General features: G+C 42.1%; 1 protein-coding gene across 4 annotated transcripts; it reads right to left on the reverse strand.

The window, feature by feature from the left end:
- Positions 1–9,317: 9,317 nt before the first annotated feature.
- PDP1 (pyruvate dehydrogenase phosphatase catalytic subunit 1) lies at positions 9,318–19,781 on the reverse strand. 4 transcript variants are annotated; one of them, XM_071554173.1, is made up of 3 exons: positions 19,113–19,260; positions 18,672–18,706; positions 9,318–15,717 (listed from the first exon to the last, which is right to left on the reverse strand). In XM_071554173.1, exons 2-3 carry the CDS (start codon positions 18,700–18,702, stop codon positions 14,066–14,068), a joined length of 1,683 nt encoding a protein of 560 aa, XP_071410274.1. In that variant the 5' UTR covers positions 18,703–18,706; positions 19,113–19,260; the 3' UTR covers positions 9,318–14,065. The 4 variants fall into 4 exon arrangements, with proteins under 4 accessions (XP_071410274.1, XP_071410276.1, XP_071410275.1 ...); XM_071554175.1 differs by lacking the exons at positions 18,672–18,706; positions 19,113–19,260 and adding an exon at positions 19,709–19,781; XM_071554174.1 differs by lacking the exon at positions 18,672–18,706 and having other exon boundaries at positions 19,113–19,259.
- Between the last annotated feature and the right edge of the window lie 5,301 nt (positions 19,782–25,082).

A 25,082-nucleotide genomic window follows, 5' to 3' on the forward strand; every position in this document is an offset into this window, starting at 1 on the left:
CCGTATTTCTTTCTGGCTGAAATCTAGGTTACAGATTGTGCTGTTCACCTGAGCAGCTCAGACAAATTTTAGCACCAACAGTTCTGTTATGTTTAAGACAATGATAGAATTAATATTTCATAAATGTCAGGATCAAGTGCTCATAAAATATAGAACTAATTATAGGGAAAAAACTTAAAAAACACCTTGCCATGAAGTGCCTGTTCATCTTCTACATGGTGAGATGGGCAGGCAGATCATAATTTCATGCTTATCCACTCAAATATTGATTTCTCTCCTACATCAAGTCTGTCGGTTCATGTATTTTTCAATTCTTTATCCTGTTAGTTCTTTTCAAACTGTTCAAGCTAGTTTATTCTTCCTTTGAGGAACAGTTTCCACACTGAATTTTAAAGGGTTTCTCTGTCAGTCTTTCAGGAAGAGAAATTTGCATTAATTACAATACAGTGACATAAGCTTCTGCAGTAAAGGCATGTTTGGATTAATGATTGAGTCAGGAATACAACTGCCATTAAGTCCATACACCATATCTCTGTATTTATTAAGACATTCCTCTCACATTCCCTTACTCTCTATTTTCTATACCATCTTCAAAGCCAACACGGTGTTTTTGAGAAAGGTACAAGAAATCCATAGTTTCCAGTAAAAAAACTTGCCACTAAAACAACTTACTTCCTGGTTTGCTCAAAATAGCTTTCACCTTAAAATAGGAAGTAATTATAATTTCCACATGGATTTATAAAATCAGCAAGTGCTTCCACTGTTTATGATCTCATTATCTCTGTGACAATGATGCAGAGACAAAGGCAGTAACTGATTAATTTCTTCTTAACAGGACTACGGAGAGGTTGATTTTAAGAAAATATTTATAACCCTTACTTTTGATTCCTTTCATGGCTATTGAATATTCCTTTTCTATACTAAAAGGAATAAACAAATTAGCTTATTTTCTTAAAGACCTGTACAGAAAAAGCTTCACATAAGTGTATAGGGTTTGAGTTTTTTCTGCACTCAGTAGCATGAATCGTAGATAACAATTCAGTCAAATAACTTAAACAGGTTTTTAATTGCTATTTTCATAGTATATTTCTACCTTATAACTCTAATCCAAGTGGAAAATCACGCCAGCACTGTTATCATCATCATGTCCCAATGACATAATCAGTTAAATCCCCATGGGAAATTAAACTTACTGGTTTGGTGACTCCTCTGGTTGCTCTGGTGGCATTTCATCACTAAGTGTGATGCTACAGGATGAGGAAAGGGACATGAAAAGTCACTGCACCATGTTCCTGCTACCAAGGAAGCTCATAGCAGCTGACAAACATGCATACAAATCTGAGGTGTGTGGAAGTTGTGGGGCAGACCTGGCACTTGTGACTGCTCACACTGAAATGCACAGATGTATGTGTGGTCACAGCTCTATGAAAAACATGGAAACATCATTGCTTCTGTTGGTCTACAGTGAAAATCAGACTGAGAGCAAATCAAAGACGGACTGTGGGGGCTAGTAGATCCTGTCTAATCACCTGCATATCCCTTTCATTGAGGTTTTGTGACAAATCTCCAGTTTACATGTTTGATAGACAATAAAAACAATGGATAGAGATAGAATTTTGCTTCCCCTTCTATCTTAAAATTTAAAAGAAAACAGTGCTAAAATGAAATTAAGTTGAATGACTTCTTTTTCCCCCTCTTTTCCAAGTGAGTGTGGATGTTATCCTTGCCATTTGCCAAACCTGTGAGCCACACAAACAGCCACACAAGGACCAGAATCATTCTCCACTGCTTTTCCTGCCTGGGGAATCTGCATGCTAAGTACAAAGAGAAGCTGTACTTCCAAAAGGCACCGTAAAAAAACCCCAGTTAATATAAAAGAAGGGGAGATATTTTTAAAGGAATTTCAATAAAGAATGTGTCAGTTTCCTTTTCAGAGTGTTTGTCTTTCACAAATACTCAATTTTACATTTAAAAAAATCCTAAAGGTTTGTATTGAGAAAATAATTTTTTATTTCAGGTGGACCTAATTTTATTTTGACTTTTCATAATTAGATGGAGGACAGTTTCTTTGTGATTGCAAATATATATAAGATAGAACATCAAAGATAAACTGCATATAAAAGCTATAAATTCTAGTACGGTAAAAATCTGAATTCTTTCAACTTGAACAAACAGAGTTTCAACTTCAACAGGATCCTTCATTTCAGCATAACATTCAGATACAATATTTTAAGGATTGAAAACACAGCACATTATTTTAGCTTTACTAGAAGAATATTTGACTGAAAAATCACCATGAAATAAAACTGTGGTCAGACTGGGTCAGTGCCATTTCACATTAATTCAGGACACAGGGAAGTGTTTCCTCTCAGGGTTCCTGCTGTTGCCAAGCCTGCTGCTGTTGGCAGCAGCATTTCCAGCTAATGCAAAATTAATTTTAAATTAATTGAAGGGTGGTGGGCAAACTTGGTGGTATCAGCCACTGCGTCTTGCAGCCATGGAGACATAGGTTGCTGCTTATTTTCCCACGTGGCAGCTGTGAATCAGGGCTGGCGGGTCTTGGGAGAGCATCTCCCTTAGCACCGCCTTGGCCTGGCTCTGTCCAAAACACCTCCAGAGCTCGTAAGCATGAGCCGCTCCTCGGGCTCGCACATGCACCTCCGCTGGGAAGTGCTGGCACATGACTGAAAGGCTTTTTGCTGTGCCTAAACCCAGGCAGCTGCAGGGACCGGCCCGTCTCTGCCCAGCTGTGTGCTGCGAACATCACCCACAAGGAGGAGCCCCATTTACAAATAATCCTTAAGAGAAAAGCCCAGAGTTCCTCCTTAGCGGTATCCAGGCTAAACAAATTAGCAGAGAACCACCGCTTGATAAAAGAATCAGTATTGTTTTTTTCAGCTAAACTCCCACCAGGAAGAAGATTCGCTAGATAGAGGATGTTTACTTAATTACGTTATCCCACCTTTTCCCAGTTACATGGAGAACAGATGTTTTGTGATTAGAAATTAACCCAAAGGGAAAGAACATCAAAGACCAACTGCCTACAACAAGAGCCTAGAAAATCAATTTTTCCCCCCTTAAACTCAATTATTTACAATGCCAAACACGTTCCCTGGAGACTACAGAATGATGCTGAAAGAAAACAGCAAAGGTTAGTAGAAAGACCTACATAGTAAAATAAGGTTACTATATGAATGGGTAACCACAGTTTGCATTCTTGATTTACTGTGCTAATTTCAGTATAGCCTCATTACTATCTTATGGCTATAACAATCTAAAGAAGACCAGGAAGAGCAAGTGTGCAAAGCATTTGTTCAGTTGTGACTTCTTGTGCTCAATTTTCAGGCATGCTGAATGTTCAGAGAGTCATTTGAAGCCAAAAGGATGCAGATGCACTCTTAGGTTGTATAGGCATAGGCATTGAAACTGTAATCAAAAGCCTGAGGTTTGCAAACTAAATGACCATGTTTCAAAACTTGATCTTGAGCAACTTGCCTATGGTGGTGGCCAGTCTCAATTATCTGTGAAAGGTTATGGTGATTAGGAGAGGTTCCTGAACAGTAGAAAAAAGTGAATGTCATTCCTTTCTTCAAGGACACAAGGAACTACAGGCTGGTCAGTCTCATCTCTGTATTCCTGGAAAAAACCTTCAGATAACTGAAGGACAAGGGAGCAGCCAGCATGTATTTTGTAACTACATAGCCCTGCAATACAGCATAGCCATTGCCAGCAATGGACCATAAGCTTTGTACTGAATTTGCAAGGCCTCAGAATAGAGAATCTTCAGGCTAACTCTATCCAAACTTCTCTTAACCTGCCTGCAGCTTTATTAATTTGGTTCAACTGCAACTGCAATTTTGCTCACTGACATGGGGCTTAAGCAGGAGAGTTGGACGAGATGATCTCTGGAAGTTCCCTACAACCTCCATCATTTTTTGGAAATAAAGTCTGAAGAAATTCACCCAGAATTCACCTCACATTTAAGAAATGCACAGCACATTTTAAAAATTTTTTGACCTCTTCAGAAAATTTCAAATCACAATTTCCTCCTTATTCTGACCCTCTCTTTTTTTGACTAAAGTGATTAATTACAACTCATGAAGGAATGAATAGTAAAGAGCTGATGCAAAGTATTTGGGAGGAGTTTGCAGATATAGAATGTTTTATTCAATGTCTTAAGTAAAAAAATACTGGTTTAGTTTAAGAGAAATTTTAAGAAAGAAAACTAGCAAATAAAGAATTGGTAGTATTGCTTTCACTGCTGCTTTAAAGAGTAGTTCAGCAAATTCATTTGTGTTAATCCTTGGAAATGAAATTAAGCACATGAAAATTAATAGACATTTTGAATCCAAGATGTTTTTTGCTGCCATTGTAAGTTATGTTGCTTCTTCGTTTCCTCTTACAAATCCATCAATAAGGACCTGTTTTGGGGGTAGGTCTATTGATTTTTTAAAATCAGTAGTAGACCAACTCATATCAATTTGATCAAACATTATCGCTGTCCTTATCGCTACCTTTTTCTTTTTCTTTTTCTTTTTTTCCTCTTGCTTTTACAAGAAAACTTTGAACTTCCAGTGGAAAAGATTTGTTTGTTCTTGATGCATTGGGCTTTTTGTTTCTTTGTTTGTTTTTTCAGCTGGAACACGTTACAAACTTTCATCCAGAACAATAATGCTTTTATTGTCATAGTTTATGTAAAATTGCCCATTAAAATATTACGCTTCAGATCTGAATCAAGTTTTTTATTTACTTTGGGTTTTGCTTTCCCATTGTGTTTTGCTGTCAGGTCTGGATGTCCCTGCTAGTTGAATATGCTAGACTGTCAATTTTTGCTCAGTTCAGTCAATAATTGATCAATTCACTATCGCAAAGTCCAAATGTATGGTGGACTTATGTTCCTGGCAGGTTCTGCCAAAACAATGACATCATCAATACAGATATATTCACTGTTCTACTGAACTCCCACCAGTGGAATATTCTGGGAAGTAAATTTATCTGAGGAAGATTCTGAGAAAAAAACACCCCCAAAAGTCACCATACCATAAAAATTTTAGTTCTTTGCCCATGAAGCTGCCAGGCATCATGTGATGCAATCACATTTGCTAACAATTCAGTCATCTGATTATTTACTCCCCTCTTGGTAGTAGTTGACCCAGTTGTCTCTGATGGACTGGCAGGATCTCTGAATGCCTCGAGGATATTCCATTTAAGGAACGCATGGACATTCCTGTGCATGCTTGCAGCATGTTCTTCCCATGGGTGAGGGTGATTTAAGACAGACAAAATGAACTCTGTCTTCAGGACAACAACATTCACCGAAGGTATGGGGAATGAGAAAAACTTGTTGAACAAGGGAAAGCCACAATGATTCGTACTCATTTGGGCAGTAACTCCTGGAATGCCTGAGAGCAAAACCTACAGTTTTGCATTTTAACAACCATGAAAATGTCAGCATAAAGTTGCTTTTAACTACATTCTAAGCTAAATATAACTTTTCATGGGCTACAAGCACTGCTTTAGGGCTCAAAAACCTTTGAAAAAAACCCATACAGGCATAATTCAAATTAGAAAACTTTGACAGAAAAAGAAAATGAATTGACAAGTGCTCCTCAGCTCTGATTTTAATTTCTTTCCTCTACTTAAGTTTTTCTGGTCTTTTTTCTTCCTCACTCACAACTTCTTTTCTGTCTTGTGTACTGAGGTGCCATTGCAATGTTAAAATCAGAAAGGTACTGTTTTGTAATGTGCACTGCCCTTGGGTTTTAAAATAAATTCCCTGCATTCACACATTTGTTTTGATGACTTGTGTCTGTGTTTTCATCTTTGCACAGAAACAGTACAGTAAACTTAATTTTAAAAAATCAAAACAGCAGCTGTACTTTGTTCAGTTTGCCTTTTGGGGTTTTTTTGGTCTTCAGCTTAGACATCCAGTCATTTCTGATCGCTTGATCTGTTGTTTTTCTGAGCAGGATTATGTCACCAACCATAACTGATGCAAGATTCTTTCTCTTCACAACTCTCCCTGACATCATTGTGTTTACTGTGCTGCCTTCTGCATGTGTTTTATGACACATATCTATGTTTTCTTTCATGTGTACAATTTCAGCTCTAAAGATGCACTATAGGCTTTTTCTGCCTTACATTTTCCGACTTTATCCTGAATTTTTTTTAGGAATCACAATCATTGTATTTCTCTGCACTACTGAAAAACTCCACATTCTGTTGCTTTTCTGAACTTATCTCCTAATTCCACACTGCCATTTCAGTTATTGTCTCACAATTTATGATGTGCTTTTTATGTTTTTCCATTAGCTAGACAGATCTTGTGTTACTTTTTTAAGAGTTAGCTGCTGTGGTGAGTGAGAACTCCCAAGCCTCCTTCCTGTGGGTACCCCAGGAACTCTTGATCTCGTATCAAAGGGACTCTCATGATTCCCTGCCTTCAGAACTGAGCTTTTAATATCACTGCTGTGATATTTTAATATCACTGCTGTGACGTGCTTCAAAGGCTCCTTGAGAAATAGGACCCATAGCCCTCACTCTGATATTTCTATTTTAATACAAGTTAGCAAATACAGCAGGCATCAAGATTGTCTGAATTGAGTCTTTTACCAAATTCTGTGATGATATACTGTTTGAACTCTGTCATAGCTCAGGAAACTGTAATTCCCACAATGTTGTTTGCTACAGTGGCTTTAAAATGCAGTAATACCAGCTGGAATGCTTGCCAGCTACCAACTGGGGGTCTGTTATTTTTGGAGCCTGATCTTGTATGACTTTCTCCTCGCATTTTTCTCTCTGCTGGATTTTCACAACTACTCTTTACATACTCTTGACAAAGTACAAGTAGCCAGTAGCCTCCATCAGCTGTAAGAAGTGTCTCTTACACATCAACCCTATAGAATATAGATTCTTTTCATCTGCTTGAAAACCCTTTGCCATGAAGTTACATAAACATGATACAAATGTAAAAAAACCCCAAATACCAAAAAGTGTCTGTCAAACACCTACACATTATTTACACTTATCTCTCTTTCTGACATTGAGCTAGACAGCTTCTCAGACTCTTCTCTGTCAGTGTTTGCTAAGCAGTGAATGGCACTTTAGTATTCATTTCTAAATCAGATTCACTGACTCGGTTTGGCATGAGTCTGCCTTCCATGGCCACACTAGAGCTGCTAAGTCTCCTGGCTAGAAGACTCTTCTCCCTTCTATACTATCAACTCTAAGTTCAGGCTGTGTTTTTTTCCTTAATTATTATTATTTTACTTTTTACAAGGTAGATTGTTTTGATAAAAAGAAACTGTGTCCTCAGTGTAGGATTTTTTATTTCTTTTTCAGACAAAGGCCTGGATCATCTTTTCTGTAGAGCCATTCTTATGACTGCGCTTTGGAGAAGAAGGAGGAACACAGATTGCTCTGACCAGCTGTGCTACGAGCTTTACAGATAAAATCTAGAAGGAATGCTGAACACTGTTGCAAGCACGGCCTTCAGAGGTTATGCCAAGGAAACCACATGGTACTGTAAAACTGTTGCGGGGCTCTTTAACAGGGAAAATAATGGAAGTCCTTGGTGTAAAATCAACACATCATAGCACACAGCAGCAACATCCTACACCCTACCTGGGTAGGTTAACAGAAAGATGACACTGGAGTTTGAGATGCACTTACATATACCTTAAGAAAAAAGGGCAAGAACTATCCTTAGAATAAAGTTAACTACAGCTATATTAGGTACAATTAAATCTATAGCCATTATGCAGAAGTGGCAGATGCAATGTGGCTGTGGCAGTCTTGTACAGGACTGCTCTACCTTTGAAGACACTAGAAAGATTGCTTAAGATTTGCCTCCAGGAAACACCTAAATGGAGCTGCCTGCGTGGACAAGATGACTCAGCTTCTGTGGTGCTCAATGGAGTTTAATGTAGGTGTGGAGTGGGCTGAGTAGCTAATGAAGCTCTACAGCATCCACTGAATCCAGCTCCACCACCAACAGGAGCTTCAACACTCAGTATGCAGGTGCACATACAGAAGGACACAAGTTGAGGCATCTTAAGATAAGGCTGGTAAGTGACTACAAATGCACACAGGAAAACACTTGAGTTTTGCAGGGACATTTGAGCTCCTACCAGAGTAGCAGGTGGCAGCTGTACTAATGTAGCATGCTGTAAAAATGAATACTCTTGGCTTCTTAGCAGGAGTAATAAATCATTATCAAGCACTGCTGTGCTGTAACTTCTGTACAGGTCTTCTGTACAGCAGACAGTTTTTGTTAAGAGAGAATAAAGATTTACCTTTTCCCTCCTCTAGAAGAGGCTGCTGTTGGGGAAGCAACATTCACTCCTCTCCCAGCTGCCTAAAACTGGGAACACTGACCAATTACCATTAGTCATTTTAATCAACATGCATATAATCCACAAACCCCTGGAAAACAGTATTCTCGTATTAACTCAGCTGTTGAGCCACCACAGTGAGCAAAGAAATTCTAGGGATGAGCAACAGAAAACTACAGAATTAATGATTATAGGCTTGCTGCCACTCAGACTCATTTCATTACTATACAGAGCTTTTGAAAGAAACTATGCTTAATGCATGGCTGTGTGTCAGCTCATGGGGTGCTTCGTTAGTGTCAATGATTCCCCCATTTATTAGGCATTTTGCCTTTCAGCATCATGTGATATGACAGACAGCCTTAACTAGAGTATTTTTGCAATTAAGACATGAGGCAATACATTAAAAGCTATATTAAGTACAGCTATAGGATATAAAAACTGATCAGTCTGTTGATGATGCTATATAAAAATAATTTAGTATTGACAAGTTTTATTAAATAGGATCTCCTAGCAAGGAAATGTAATAAAAAGTCTGTAAATGAAGGATAATTTTTCTGTTCAAAGGATTCACCATGATGATAGTGAACAGCCTGCTGCATAAAACATGCCCTGCAACCTGTAAAACTGATTATTTACTTACCCAGACTAGGATAGTTGGATACTTTTGCAATCCAAGACAGACTGGCTGTTCTTTTTACCCTTTTTTACTCCTTCAACACAGAAAGACATGAGAGAATATAGGGAGGACAACCTCAAAATAATCTTGTACTGTGACGTCCTGATTTTTTCAGGGGTGAAAATTTTTAGTCTATTCCTTTTAAGTTCTTAAAAAAAAAAAAGTACCTGGTTATCACAGCCTACTGAATGGTGCCTGTATTTTCTTATGTTTTTTTATGTAATCCTGGAAAGCTTCATGACTGAATAGGTGGATCACTTGCAATAAATGCAGTTTCAGAAGACTTACACACTGACCAATACATGAGATAAGTTGCTTGGGGTTTTTATTTTTTTACCGTCAGACCTTGAAGAACAGACCACATACCCATCTCAGATTGCTTTTGTTTCTGTCACATAATGCTCCTCTCAACTTCCACTGCACTTGTGAAAGTTGGATTATCCCTTCCCACTATCCAGGAATTTATTATTAAAATACATATGAGCAGCAAATAAAACAGAAGGCATAACCAGTATAACAAGCTTATTAATTGCATTGCAAATACAACCCTAGATTTGCCACCACTTCAGTGGGGTGGACAATTTATTACTCCTGAAACCTGTCAAGGAGGCTTTTGAGTACATGAGCTTCAGTAAGAAGCAACACACTCTGTACAACTGACATGAGTTGTACTTCAGTATTCAGGTGGATGGGATGCCAAATAGGAGGACAAAAACTCAAACTGGTTTGCCCATTTAAAGGGCTAATTACATTATTTGGTCTATTTCTGTTTTCCTATCTCCTAAGAACCTACTTCTCATGATAAGAGCAACTCAGCAATTAGTTTTAAGTTTTAGCTTTTACAAGACAGCAGCTAAAATACCTCAAACCCAGACACTAATAATATTTAATACCTAAGTGGCTGTGACAGGAGAAAAGAAAAGTGAACTTATGTGTTCTCTCCACATCTTCGAACTCCACAGGTTTCTATTTATATATTACTGAACAACAATCAGAAGTTGCAGGAGTTTCTTACATAGGATCAAGTATTTCAACTGAAAGATGCCAACTCCCTTGACACCCCAAAATGCCTTGTGCTAGAACAGTTCTTGGACTGCCATGCAGCAGCACTTTAGTGCTCAGCAGTCTATGCCACAGTGGTCACTGGTGCAAATCAGACAGCACATGTTTGTCATGAAACTAGATGGACACTCTGCATCAGGGAGCTTAGGTCATCACAACTGCTTAGAACAAGAAACCTGAATTATCCCTCTACATCAGGTAATCTCATTATGAATATGCTTCCTCTGGGAGGAAGAGCAGAGCAGCCTAACCATTCTGCAGAGCACTTATCAGAAAATACCAGACAACCTCTTTACTCCAGAACTGTTCCAAATAGAGAGAAGCAAGTTTAAGAAACTAACTTCAAACAGCATCTCATGTTGAGACCTCACTCCTTGTGTTTTACAAGTCTGCTATATGCAAAACTCTGCCTTACAATGAGGAAGTGGAAAGGGAAACTATTAAGTTCTGTGCTCACCAATTCAGTCAAATACAGGGCACATAAACACTGGAGCACAAGTCTTTGAAGGAGCAGCTGAGGGAGGAGCAGTTGATTAGTCTGGAGAGAAGGCAGTTCAGGAGGGATCTTACTGCTCTCTACAACCACCTGAAAGGAGGCTGTAGGTAGTACCTGGGAGAGAAACTGGACTCTCACCTAAGTGATAGGACAAGAGGAAACTGACTCAAGTTGCTCCAGGGGATGTTTAGATGGGATATTAGGAAAAATCTGTTCATCAAATGGAGGGTCAGACATTGGAACATGACTTAGTGGTGGGCATGGCCATGGCAGGTTAACAGTTGGACTCCAAGACCTTAGAGGTCTTTTCCAACCTCAGAGATTCTATAGCGAACTGAATACAGAAGTTATCACATCAGTAGTTATACGATACCGTCAAAGAAAAACACAATGCATGTACCACTCTGAACACAAGGGAAGAGTTACAGAGCCTGAAGTAGGAAGCACATACTAACAGGAGATCTCCCACTCCTCTTATCTAGTATTACTGTTAAACAACTCTGTTAACACATTCATCTAGAACAGTTTTAAAGATTAAGGTGAACTTGAAGTCATGTTGACACATCATCCACCCTCCTTGGCTGAGCCATGTATTTGCAGCTGTGAAATCCTTATTTGGAAAAGTAATCACAGCATCCCCCTTGCATATACAATAACTGTACTTTACATATACAACAACTGTACTTTTGCAATGCAACAATGCTGGTACACAGTGCAAGCAACTCATCTGCAGCTTGTGGCTGAAGAGCTGTTTCCATTTCAGTTCACTATCAGTTCATTCTTACACCAATGTAATCTGCACACGCATATTTTACATAGTTTATGAAATGCTGTATTTCTCTATACACAGCTCTATGATCATCATCAGTGCTGCCCCTGAAGGTATTCATGAGGTGCTGGGAACTGAGACATGCAGTGTTACTGATAGCAGGATTTGAGTTCTGCTGCCTGGAGGAGGCAGCACCAGCATGCCTAAAGCAAAGGTTCAAGCCTCATAGTGGCATTTAAGAGCTCAGAAGTTCAATTCTCAGTCTGTTTCCATTTATACTTTGTTTAACCATCTGCTCTATTCATAACAGAGACAAAGGAACAAAGTCTTGAAATATAAGCAGCTCATAAGCTCAGTCCAGCAGAATTCTACATCAACAATACACACAGATTTCTGCATAATTGATCATTTTATTGGAATCTGTTAGTAGATGTTTGTTCAGATCACCTGTTCAGCAGGCAGTTATGCTGCTTCTGTTCAGTGCATACATACTGAGCAAGCCTCCAACCAATACATAAATATTATGTCTGACCCCATACATATGCATCTTTACTACAAAAAGCAGCTTTTCCTCAATAGAGTTGCATCCATGGGACCAATGTGCATTTCTTTTAGCTATGACTTGTACCAAATCCATATCAACAATCATAAGGCAAGTACATCAATACATGTAATAGAGCTTTAACAGTAAAAAAGTAAGTTAAATACTACAACAGCTGAGATTACATACTCCATTTGAATGCTAGAACAAAATCTATTGACCTAGTTAAGGACAGTCACCAAAACATGACATACAGAAGCAATGTCAACAGCCAGTACTTGTCTAAGCATTTTAAAGTTCCCCTCTTCCCTTCAAATAAAGAAGGATTGCACACCTCTTGAATGTGAGCTTAGATATCATTAACCTTACAGCAATATTGATGATAATACTTAAGGCTGGGTAAAGAAACAGATATTCTAGAGCTGCAGGCCACTGAGTACACACAGCATTTCTGACTTTGAGGAGCCAATGTTTACTATAAGACAGATATGTTGTTTACAGTAAGTGTACCCTATACAACAGTAGCATTAATTGGTGAGATTTATGTGTAGTAGAAAATACCACTTTAGAAACATAGCATATTTTGGTTCATTAAGTGTTGATTTAACAAGCTATGATGAAGGCTAGAGAGGTATTTTAACTGAAACACCTTGGTAAAGTGAAATAAACTGACCTATCATTGTTCTCTACAACACAGGAATCAAGTTACATGTGTTCTCTCAGTCATCAAGGGCTCATATTTCAGCCAGCATTTGAGTTTTTAACCTAAGGGCAGGTTAAAATAAATCTGTTTACAACGCAACATACCTAAAATAGATACAGTGATGACCAATTAGCTCTAAGTCCCTACTTTTTACAATTACAAGCCCAGCAACTTTAGGCAGACAAGTAAAGCCAATATTTTAAGTTCAAATTCAACCATTAAAATCCAGAGAGACCCATTTCAGAGATTGCTCTGTGACAGCATTCTGGACAGTAAGAACATGCATACAGCAGCTGCCCAGAAACACATAACTGAAAGAAGTTGCTAGAAATAGCCACTGAACATACACATGCGTGCCAGTTAGTTTCCCAATTAAAATGCTATTTACAAGCCATACTTCAGTTTTTTAAATTTGTAGTTTTTAACCCAACTTACAAACATGAGTTCAAGTGAGGGACATCTGATATGTGACCATTTGATGTAGACAAAGTGAAAGTCAGTGCAAATTACAAAGCCACAAAGAGGTTAGCAATGATTTCAATCTTTTCAGGTGAAAATGTATGCACTAGATAAGCAATATCAGACAGGGGTGGAGTCCATGAAGGACATAACCTTTAGGAAAGTAAACACAGCCTTAACCATAACACTGTCTTTTTGAAAAGTCTGGAAGTTTCTTTATACTGCAAACTGAAATCCTCCACAAAGTTATCTGGTATTCTGCTGCATGCTGTAATTGCCCTACAAGTTCTGCAGAAACCCACAGCCAAGTGTTAATGCACAAGACACTTAGAAGATACCGTGCATAAGATATGATTAGGCTGTAACAATCTCAGGTATTGATTATGGCTTAGACCTGCACTGAAAGTCAACACTTAGACAAATATCTTTATGTGAATGATACTGTCCATATGAAAGTGAGACAACTTTGTAACACTGAAGACTTACTTGGTTAAAGTGACTTTCTGCTTAGGAGAAACAGACTATATATTCACACAAACATTGAAAGTATTAGCCCTGTAAAAAATTCAACAACACTTTTACTCATCTTTTCTTTAAGATGTAGATATTTGCAAATATTTTTATAAACAGATTTTGTTTCTTGAACAGTCAGATCTTTGATAGTTAATTCTTCATCCTACTTTCCTCCCAGTTAATTCTTCATCCTACTTCCCTCCCTCATCCAAATCTGCCAAATTCAAGACATTGTTCTAGCAGCATTCATGAAATCAATAGTGCAAAGTTGTTATAAAAGCCTCTTTTCACAAGCTGTGACATCCTCTTCAAGTTTTGTATTGGGTCAATAGTACTTCCCATGTATTTAATGCTCTGGGGAAAGGCAGGAACAATGGATATGCTGAATCTAGCAAGCAAACAATTTGTTTGCCTAAGTTTTTTTAGGGCGGTTATTTGTTGGGTGGATGTTTTTAATTTGCTGCTCATACTGGCCATTGTTACAACTATGGTAAGTAGTTCACTACACAAAATTCACAGTTCCTCATTATGATATGCACCTATAACATGTGAATTGAACTGCACCACAATAATTGTAATGTCATCCCTATACATTCGAGCCAGCTCTTCTGGAAGACTAAGCATCTTGGACAGTCGCTCATGATCCACAGTTCCAAACTCATTGTTACCCACTGCATGTCGTATCAGGTGAGTTGCTGCATTCTGATCTTCAAATACTGAAGAGATTCTCGCTCTCCTTTCTGTTAAGAGACCATGCATCTGTCCCAAAGTTACCTTATAGCCACCAACAGCTATTGGCTGTTCGTGGTGAACACCAGTGAGGTACTCCCCTACAATTCTAGCCACATCTTGTCTGTGCATTGTCTCCCACAGCCCATCTGTGGCCAAAACCAGGAACTTATCCTGTGGCCGTAATTTGTGATGTATGACCTCTGGTTCAGCTGTGAGGTATGGGGGAGTGTGATAGTTGGGAGGAATAAACTTTGTATATTCATTTTCATTCAGCTGATCTGGGCCTGATTCTATTACTCTCTTCTGCAGTTCAATACTCCATTTAAACTTCACATCCCCAAAAGCTCTGAAAGGCATCAGGAGACCCAAGAGACGATCTTGTTTCACAAGAGTTTTCTCTTCGGACTTTGGATGCTCCATTTTCACACGTTCCACTTCATGTTCATTTTGTGCATTGTGGTCATAGGACAAATTAACTGCAGACCAAGATCCATCTTCTTCCTGAACCCCAAGCATTGCTCTGCTGTCACCTGTGTTTGCAATGTGCAGGTCAACACCATCCACATGGGCCACACAGGCAGTTGCACCAGAAAATGCTACTCGCAGTACTAGGTAGTTGAGAAAGGAATTTGGATCTCCAACTTGAGCTTCCAAAGAAATATCATTATCAAGCCTCTTAAAAGCATTAATTAGAGCTTCTCTCACATCAGTAGTCTCTCCACTGTTGAGATCAATCAGCTCCTGCCAGTAAGTTCTTAGACTGTTGAAGTAAAGCTTGGAAGCTTCTTTGCTAAAATAATCATTGGGATGTTTGTGCCACTGTAAAATGGGCAACAGAGCTCTGCCACTTTCCACAGCATTTTCTATTTCAAGTAAAGTCTCATGAGGTAACAAAGAGACAGCAATGTAGTAAAACAGTCTTTCACTAACTGCTTGAGCACAAGCACAGCCTGCATGGCCATCAAACACACCCAGAAGCATCCCCCTTGTCTGTAAGCAAGTGGCAGCACTCCTCCGGTCCTCTATTGGAGCATTGGCAGGCAACTGGTTGCTATCGAAGCCAAGAACAGAACTTACATTTTTACCATCAAATTCCGGGACTTTGAAACTGTACTCGTTTGCCTTCAGAATGCTGTTGACCTGTGGAGGAGTGAGGTAAAACCTCTGTGATGCAGAAGCATGATCCCTTGTGTGAATAAAGTGATTAAAGTTCTCCTTTGGCCTATAAAGTGCCGCAAATTTCTTCTGTGGTGCATATCTGAAGTGACTGTGAGCAAAATGAGATGATAAACAACACCGATGTTTGTGGTGGCAGTAACAGGCAGTACTGCCGATTCTGCTAATCTCACAGTTACGGATCAATGGGAACAGATGAGCTGGTGCTGGCATGGCATCAGACAACAAAGGTAGCCTGGAGCTCCGAACTGGAATTGCTGAAAGACAAGAGAACACTACACTTAGGGGGACAGCCAACAGATTTTTTTTTTCCCCTCCCTGAATTCTGTGTTAAGATGTTTAAAACCCCTAGCCAAGTTCCTTAGTATAGGGAGTTCATAGCTACATAGACTTGACAAAGAAAGGTATTAAGAGGTGTTTGCTTATGGACACTGTGTTGGGCTGTAACAAAAAAAACTATACCATACTTCAGTTCAGCAGAGATATTTTAGCTTTAACTCAGATAGCAGGCAGGAAGTGAAACATCACCCAGACAAAACTTCAAACAACTTAGGACAACAGTTAGCAAGGAGCACACTACAGTATTGCCACCTTCTACAGCAGTCGGATAGAAATTTGCTTTGCTGGCGATTTCACAGCTGACAGGCCCAGATGTGGCACACAGGGAGGAAAACTGCCTTTCTGTAAGGCGAAAGAAGACAAGGCATCTAACAGTAAGACTCAAGAACAACTTTGGGATCATGTGCAACTGGGTTTCAAATTAACATTGTTTAGACAGAAACAAGCAGTAGGCCATAAAGAGCAGATATTCTTGATGCAACCCCATCTTACCAACAGCTCATCTACTCCAGTAAATTTGAGGATTATATGACACTTTACGAAGCCACTCAGTTGAAGAACTACATGTAAACTGTGTTTGCTTCCACGACTAGAGCCCTGCACAATAGGCCAATGCTAGTTCAGTGCAAAACTATTACATAAAAAACTCTATTTGCCACATCTTTATTTTTCATTCCCCTGAAGAAAGATTATTCTAACATACTTTTCCTTGTCCCCATTTACATACCAAATCACATTAGAGTGAGTACCTCTTAAAAGTCTTATTCTCTATGCCTCATTATCAAGAAGTCTTTTACAATGTCATACTTGAGGAAACAATTCCAAAGTGGAAATGGAACGGAACTGTGCCTTGTGTGAAGCACACACAGTTAAGGGGAAACCAATTTGCTCTAACTTTTATCATCAAGTTCCATCATAAAAGCTTTTTCTTAGAAAAGACCATTAGAAGGCTTACTGCAGTTATAAGTACTATCTATCAGCACCATTGCAACTCAGATTTAACTGTTTTACTGAAAAAATGGTCTGTGTTATGCAAGGTCACCAAATTGACTTTTTTAAGCCAAGCAGGCGCACCTGTATTTCAGACTAGACAACTGCTATGGAATATGCAGCAAGTCCAAATACTTAATGTAAAGGATCATGCAATACAAGCAGAATTCCATTCTGCTCTCTATTCCCTGAGCTTTCCATAAATTCAGCCACAGGATTCTGGTCAACCAGACCAGCTGAGAAGTATCTAGAGACATATGAAGCTTCACCCCATTCTCTGCTTCAGTAGAGGGAAGTAACTGACATGCTTCCCTCTAAGCTTCCTTGTTCTCCTTACGCAACCTGGAGTGGACTCCATTTCTCTGTAACTGCTGAAAGCAAAGCAGAATTCATGTTGCTATTATTCCACTGGCTTCCCAGTCTTAATGAGTGACTGTTGCTCTTGATTTACACTGACAAAAACTCTTGTCCATTGACCTTTCCTAGTCTCCCACTCACAGCTAGGAAGACTGAACTGATCAGTTTTCTGTTGTGCATCTATCAGGAAGAGTTCTGGTTATAGTCCAGATGCTCAGCAGCAGCACAGTGGCTCAAACTTCCAGATGAATACTAAGTTTATCTTACCTATTTGCTTCTCAAAGTCTTTTTTGCCAGTCCAGGCTTCACATGCACACAGCATGACAGCAGTAGACTGCAAGTCCAAATATAGATTATAAATTCTATTCACTGCTTTCTAATTATAAGGGAGCTGTTTTGGTAACAGTTAAGTGCATTTCTTCATGTGACCTTTAAAAGCAACAATTTTGCTTATAGAATGGTAACCTTAAGGTTCTGTGGATGTGGCTGGCCTACAGCATCACCTTGCTTTCAGCACCAGCCTCCCACTGAACCAAGTTCTCCTGACCACTCAGCATTTGTGTTCAGTGCTGACCCTCAGTGGTGCCACAACTGTTCTGAGTTTTCTTGATAGTCCATGATAAAGCAAAAATACCAATGTACAGCTGTTGTAACGGCTCTGCAGTGCCACCAGAGAATATTTCACTGATTTTTAATCATTAGTTTATTAAATATTACATGAAATCCAAGAGGAAGTAGTAGAGTCAGCCTCAAAACTTCCACAGGCTGTATCACTTACAGTAGATCTATGTCAGCTTAAGAGATCAGTCTGTTTTGCACACCAGATTTAATAAATCCTACTTGAATAAGTCAATGCAAAATTGCATGTTTCCCAGCCTGAACTGGCTCCCATTTATGCCAACACAGATGCCCCAAATATAACTAGACACTCCACCTAGCCTTTAATTACTTTAAGATCTCAAGTTCATTATGGTTGATCAAAAGATGGCAGAGAAGGAAACGAGATGAAGTACAAATTTTAAGTTCAATCAAGATTTGCCAAGAGATTAAAACTAATGCAGTGTAAATATCTCTCCAAGCCCAGAACAGGGTAAAAATGCTACTTTTCAAGCTGCAAATATAATACAGCCAATAATGAGGCAGTTGGTCAATTCATGGGGTTTGTAGCACTACACTAAAAAAACAGAAATATTATCCCTTCGTTTAGGGGTTATAGCCAGACTGACTATTAAGGCCACCTGACACAGCACAGACATTCCTCCCAAACACTGTGCCAAACACCCATGGCTTCAGGTAGTAACACTTCCCCGGGTGCCTTTCCTACACGTGACAGACCCGAAGGCGCCTGTTGGAGGGGAGGAACCAGAAGCATTCACCAGCAGCATTCACAAGCAGCAGCGTTAATGCTCCCTCAGGCCTCGGCCCTCGGACACGGCCCAGCCCAGCCCGGTCCGGTCCAGCCCAGCCGCCCCTTCCCGGTCCCCTCCAGCCCCCGAGCCGCCGCTCCGCGCGGGGAGATACATACCGATCCGCCTGGGCCCAGGACACACACACATTCTCCTGTCACAACATGAAGCCGCCAACATCCACAAAGCAGAAGCCCGGGGGGCGGGGGAGAAGCAGGGCAGAGAGTTTGTTAGAGAAGACGGAGAGCTCCGGCACGGAGGTGGGACGGCAGACAGGAGGAGACACGCACACACAGCCCTTCTGCGGCGCCCAGCGATGGGACCGAGCCAGCTTCGCAGCGACCGCCCGTCCCCGCCGCCCGCCCGGGCACCGAGCCCCCCGGGCCCCGCGGTCTCTGCCTACGGAGCTCCGAGGGGCCAGGCCCGCCCTCGCCGACAACGCGGGGACACCGCCGGCCGCTCAGGCGCTGCGGGGCCCCGACAAGGCCGCCCCTCCCGAGCCGCCCGCCCGCCTCCGGCACGACCACCTCCTCCTCCCTCCGCCCGTCCCGGGCACAGACCTGGCCCTTCCCGGGCAGCACAGGGAGGCGGGCGGCGCTGGGAGAGAGGCGGGTGGAAGGACCGCGACCCCCGCACGGGCTGGCCCCCTCGCACGCACCGGGAGTCACCGCCTACACGCCTGCGGCCGCCGCGCCGCGTCTTATAAAGGGCCCCGGGGCGCGCGGCGCGCCGCCCATTGGCTGCCGGGGAGGGCAAGGCGATCACGTGATGCAGGGGCTGAGTGAGGCCCGGAGGGGCCGGGGGGGGGTGCTGCGTGCGCGCGCACGGAGCAGGGGCGGGAAGGCGCGAGCGCGGCGGGGGCGCGCGCAGTGTCCGCCCCCGGCCCCGCCCCGTGTGCGCGTGAGGGGAGGGCGCGCGGGCACGCGGGGCTGGGGGTTGTCGCTGCCCTGGAACCTGTGCTGAGTCCCTTTGAGGTGCCACAGAGACTGCAGCATACGGGGTTTCTGGGATTTGTTTGCCCCGCGGTGTTTTGCCTACACCAGAATTCCCCTGGGCAAAGCAGGCTGCGGGGAATGCCGGCGACCAAGTCCCGCTGTGCCCGCAGACACCCACCCCGGATGCCGCCAGCACCGACTGCTTGGAGGGCAGCGCTTACCCAGGAGGAGCAGCTCCTCCCCAGGAGAGCAGCGCTTGTCAGTCCTCCCAGGGCGGCAGGAGCAGCGGCTTGCCCTTCCTGCCTGGACCTCCCCTCCTGCCTGTCCCTCCTCTCCTGCCTGTTCCTCCTCTCCCTTCCTCTCCCCTCCCCTCCGGCCTGTCCCTCCCTTCCCCTCCTATTTCCTCCCCTCCCCTCCTGCCTGTCCCTCGCCCCCTGCCTGTCCCTCCCCTTCTGCCTCTCTCTCTGTTAGTTACAGCCATGTCGCCTTACCCATCTGTAGGGCAACACTCAGGTTTGGACATGGTTATGAGATACTCTGATCCAGCCTTATTCTTCATGTGAATTTCTGAATATGGAAAGTAGATAGATGCAACAGTGTTTTGATTTCCTTGATGATCTCTTTCTCTGTTTATAGATGCCTGTGCTCTCATGCCTTTCTATTTTCAGGGTGGCTGGGATGCCCACTTCACTGTGTGTTGTTGGCAGCATATGTTCATCGAGCCTCAGGGTGTTGCAATTAGCATTCCCTTAGGAGCTGTAGCAAGACAGATTTTTGACTATACTTGCATCTTTACCCAGCTGGTAGGATGTGTACTGCTGTATACAGAAACCAGTAGAGGAAACAAAGGAAAATCTGCACTTCCTGAGCTCTACTTGAGATGTAAGAGTATAGAAAGTACTGCCCTGTGATCTTCTGTGTGAAAACCAGCTAGAAAGATAAAATTATGCCATCCTTAAAAATGCAAGTCTTCCACGGGAGTAGTTGCAAAAAACACAGCCTATTAAAATGTTCATTTATTGTTGTTCTGCTGACTTTTGAGACGTTTGTTTATCCAGAGTGGTACACCATCATCTTCTCTTTGAGGTTTATTTTAGAATTAAAAACAAAAACAGGCATTTGACAGACGCTGTTTTACATTAAAGACTTCATTAAACGGCATGGAAGATGAATAATTTGCGTTCCTTTTTAATGGCATCACATGGTTAGAAATAGATTGACAGAATGAGCTGAAACAACAACCCTTTATGTAATTTTCTTCTTGCTGAAAGAGTGACTGGAAAGCCCCCATCTTTAGAAATGCTCTTACAGACTACGTACTGTGGCAGAATGAAGGCAGCTTCTTACCCTGTCAGAAGGTAGAAGGCTGTGGGAAGAGAGACCTCTGCCTGAGTGAATTTGAGTGATAGTTGTATGAGTGGATATACAGAAATGAATTGGGATGAAGTTGTCACTCATCATCTCATATTCCTGACTGTTACTACAGAGTTTGTAGGGTGGATCCATGTATGATTTCTGCAGAGATTGTTGCTCTATAGAGTTGCCTACTGAGAAAAAAAAATCACACAGTAGTTAGCATTTAGTACTTCTGGTCTTCAGAACATCTTGTGCCCAGTAATTTGATTCTGCATAATTTGCTGTGAAATCAGAAGGGTACGTTATAGCTTTCTGTTTATTAATTTATTTATCCCTTTCTCTTCCTGCTTCCTTGGTAGGGCCAGAAGAAGAGCTACTGTTAGAGATTGTTTTGGAAGTTGTGGCTCCCTCTCTTACAGTATCCTATTGATACCATGTATCTCTGAACAAAAGGCAAAAATCTGAATTTTAAAATACTGAATGAGAAGAGAATTTGGCTTTAGCAGCATACTAAAACTTGGGTGATCATTTGCTGCTCAAGCTGATGCAAGTTTGCTGGTCTTCCAGAAGCTGGATGTTGCAATCTAACTGGAAAGATAGGTTTTCCTTGTCTTCATCTTGCTGCTGCCAAAACCTTTTTGTGCACTTTGGGCAACAGTCCATTTTTGCTGATTCTAAAGAAAATTATTTTAATTCATAAAAATCTGATGTTCCACATTTTGCATCAGAGATCGATGGAGAAGCAATCACTTGTAACTGTTTCAAGGTATGCAAAGTCTCCCTGTTTCCTTGGATGAAAGGATTTTCAACTGCTTATGACAAGACATCAGTTCTTGTCCCCTGTGCCTGTTGCTGGCAGTGGGTGATTCTGTGCTGCAGAACCAACAGGCAGCTCTGCATTATCACTGCAGCTCAAGTGATAGGTAGTTGCCCTAACATGTATTTCCAGAGAAACACATTTCCAGAGAAACTCCATTATAGAGTAAAAACCCATTTTCAGTTGAAATCAAGTGTTTGTAATAACCTTCTAGTTTAAATAGGTTCTTGTGCCTAATGTTACGAATATTTTATTTATTCGGTTCTATTGATTCATTTTACTCAGAAGCACAGCATAATACTTCACTTGTTTTGATGTCCTGTGACTCCTTAACATTCTTACAGTATCTTTGTACGCAGTGTTTCAGAAATTCTATTTTGCTTCTGTGCTTATTGAAAAGAGCAGTTGCTCATAAAACCTGTCTCAAACCTGAATGCACAGATCAAACACTTCTACTTGGCATGCTGCCATATCAACCTGGAGCAGGAAAGAGACAGAGGAGTCACACAGGTTTTAAAAGCATAAAGAAAAGCCTAGCAAGGGGGGAAATAAGGGAGAAAAACATGCCATGTAGTGAATCATGGCTAGGCTTCGCGAACGAAGATTTGAGAAGGGCACTACCCACGCTTGCTGCAAGCGTGCTGGTGGCTAAAAAGGCCGATATGGGATAGGCAGGTCCAGTCACAAAAGGCACAGCAGAACGTCTCCCTAGGTGACATTGGCAAGGAACGGTTCTTTCTGCGTTGTCTTTTCTCCTCCAGACTGACTCTCCGTGCATTCTCAAAGGAAGCAGCAGCGTCGTGAACGGTGTGTCTCCATGAATCCCGATTGGAGGCCAGAGTGGACCATTGGTGGCAGTCAATATGGCCAAGGCTGAGGTGTTGTTTCAGGCAGTCCTTGTATCTCTTCTTCGGGGCTCCTCTCTTGCGGCAGCCGGTGGCGAGTTCACCATAGAGCACAATCTTCGGAAGGCGGTGATCCTCCATCCTGGAGACGTGCCCTGCCCAGCGCAGCTGCGTTCTCATCCGCATGGCCTCGATACTGCTGATCCCTGCCTGTTCAAGAACAGACACATTGGTCACGTAATCAGCCCAGTGGATGTTTAGGATTGAACGGAGGCAGCGCTGATGGAAGCGTTCGAGAAGCCGCAGGTGGTGGTGGTAGATGACCCAGGATTCAGACCCATATAAAAGAGTAGACAGTACAATGGCTCTGTAGACACTGATCTTTGTACTTTTCTTCAGGTGTTTATTGGACCAGACTCTTTTATGGAGTTTTCCGAAGGCTATGTATGCCTTTGCTAGCCTGTTGTCTATTTCTTTGTCGATCTTACCGTCTGAGGAAATGATACTTCCCAGACAGGAGAACTGCTGGACTGACTTAAGCTCTGAATTGCCTATGGTGATGTGAGGATGATGGAAGACTTCTTGAGGTGCAGGTTGGTAGAGAACTTCCGTCTTCCTCAGGTTGACTTCCAGCCCAAAAAACTCAGCAGCCTCTGCAAAGTAGGATGTTAAGCACTGCAGAGCTGCTTCTGTGTGAGCAACGAGGGCGGCATCATCAGCAAAGAGCAGTTCACGGACAAGGTGATTCAGGGTCTTGGTGTGGGCCTTCAGTCGCCTTAGGTTGAATAGGCTTCCATCGGTACGATATCGGATGTAGATGCCGTTTTCTTCATCGAGGTCTGCTGTGGCTCTTTGGAGCATCATGCTGAAGAAGATTGTGAATAGAGTTGGTGCAAGAACGCAACCTTGTTTCACACCATTAGTTATTGGAAAGGGCTCAGAGAGTGCATCGCGATATCTGACTTGTCCATGCTGATCCTCATGTAGCAGGATGATCATTTTGAGGAACTTGGGGGGACATCCTAAACATTCCAAGATCTGCCACAGGCCTTTTCTGCTCACAGTGTTGAAAGCTTTGGTGAGGTCAACGAAGGTTACATAGAGACCTTTGTTCTGTTCCCTACACTTCTCTTGCAGTTGTCTGAGAACAAACACCATGTCTGTGGTGCTCCTATTGGCTCTGAAACCACACTGGCTTTCAGGTAGAAGATCTTCTGCAATAGTGGGTACTAATCTGTTCAGAAGTATTCTTGCAAGGATTTTACCAGCAATGGAGAGCAAAGTAATACCTCGGTAATTTGAGCAGTCTGATTTTTCTCCTTTCTTCTTGTACAGGGTGATGATGACTGCATCACGGAGATCTGATGGTAGTTCCCCTTGTTCCCAGCAACGCACAACAAGTTCGTGGAATTTGGCATGGAGTGCTTGACCTCCATGCTTCCAGATTTCAGGTGGAATTCCATCAACCCCAGCTGCCTTGCCAGTTTTCACCTCTTGTATGGCCTTGAGTATCTCTCCCATAGTAGGGGCTGCATCCAATTCATGTTTCACCGGTTGTTGTGTAATGTGCTGAATTGCTGAGCCTTGGACTACACGGTTGGCACTGAAGAGAGTCTGAAAGTGCTCAGACCATCGGTTCAGGATGGAGGTTTTATCTGTCAGAAGCAGTTGACCATCTGCACTGAGTAGGGGGCTTTGAACCTGGTGTGTGGGTCCGTACACTGCTTTCAGGGCCTCATAGAATCCTCTTTGGTCACCCAAATCTGCGCATAGTTGTGTCTTTTCTGCTGGGTCGAGCCACCATTTGTTCTGGATGCCTCGAAGTTTCTGTTGGAGCTTACTGCATGCAAGACAAAAGGTGGCTTTTTTTATATGGCAAGATGGCTGAGCAAGGTGTGCTTGGTGAGCAGTTCTCTTCTTCTTCAGCAATTCCTGAGTCTCTTGATTGTTCTCATCAAACCAGTCTTTGTTTTTCTTGGAGGAGAACCCTAGGGACTCTTCAGAGCACTGCAGGATGCAACTTTTAATATGTTGCCAAAGCGCTTCGGGAGAGGGATCTATGGGATTAACTTTAAGTCTAGTTTGAAGGTTTCCCTGGAAGCTGTCTCTCACTGTGGCTGTTTGAAGATTGCTGACTTGGAGCCTCCTTCTCGGAATGCCGCCTCTCTTAGGTTTGGGCTTGAAGTGGAGGTTAAGTTTGCAGCGCACAAGGTGGTGGTCTGTTTGACATTCTGCACTCGGCATCACTCGAGTATGACGGACATCACTGACGTTTCTCTGTTGTACTAAGATATAGTCAATGAGGTGCCAGTGCTTGGATCAAGGATGCATCCAGGTTGTCTTCAGGCTGTCTTTCTGTTGAAAGATAGTGTTGGTGATGGTGAGCTGCCGTTCTGCGCAAAACGCTAGCAGGAGGCGTCCGTTATCGTTGCAGTTTCCAACGCCATGCTTGCCCAGGACTCCTTTCCAGGCTTCAGAATTCTTACCTACTCTGGCGTTGAAGTCACCAAGGATTATGATCTTATCATCTGCAGGAACATTTTGGGTGAGGCGGCGCAGGTCTGTATAGAATTTGTC

Source organism: Pithys albifrons, chromosome 4 (genome assembly GCF_047495875.1).
Source record: "Pithys albifrons albifrons isolate INPA30051 chromosome 4, PitAlb_v1, whole genome shotgun sequence".
NCBI lineage: Eukaryota > Metazoa > Chordata > Aves > Passeriformes > Thamnophilidae > Pithys > Pithys albifrons.

Excerpts from the sequence above, each read along its gene's own strand:
- PDP1 (XM_071554173.1), bottom strand. The coding sequence starts at position 18,702 with ATGTGTGTGTGTCCTGGGCCCAGGCGGATCG. Across the intron at positions 15,718-18,671 it reads TCCTGGGCCCAGGCGGATCG|CAATTCCAGTTCGGAGCTCC; the intron begins GTATGTATCTCC and ends CTTGTCTTTCAG.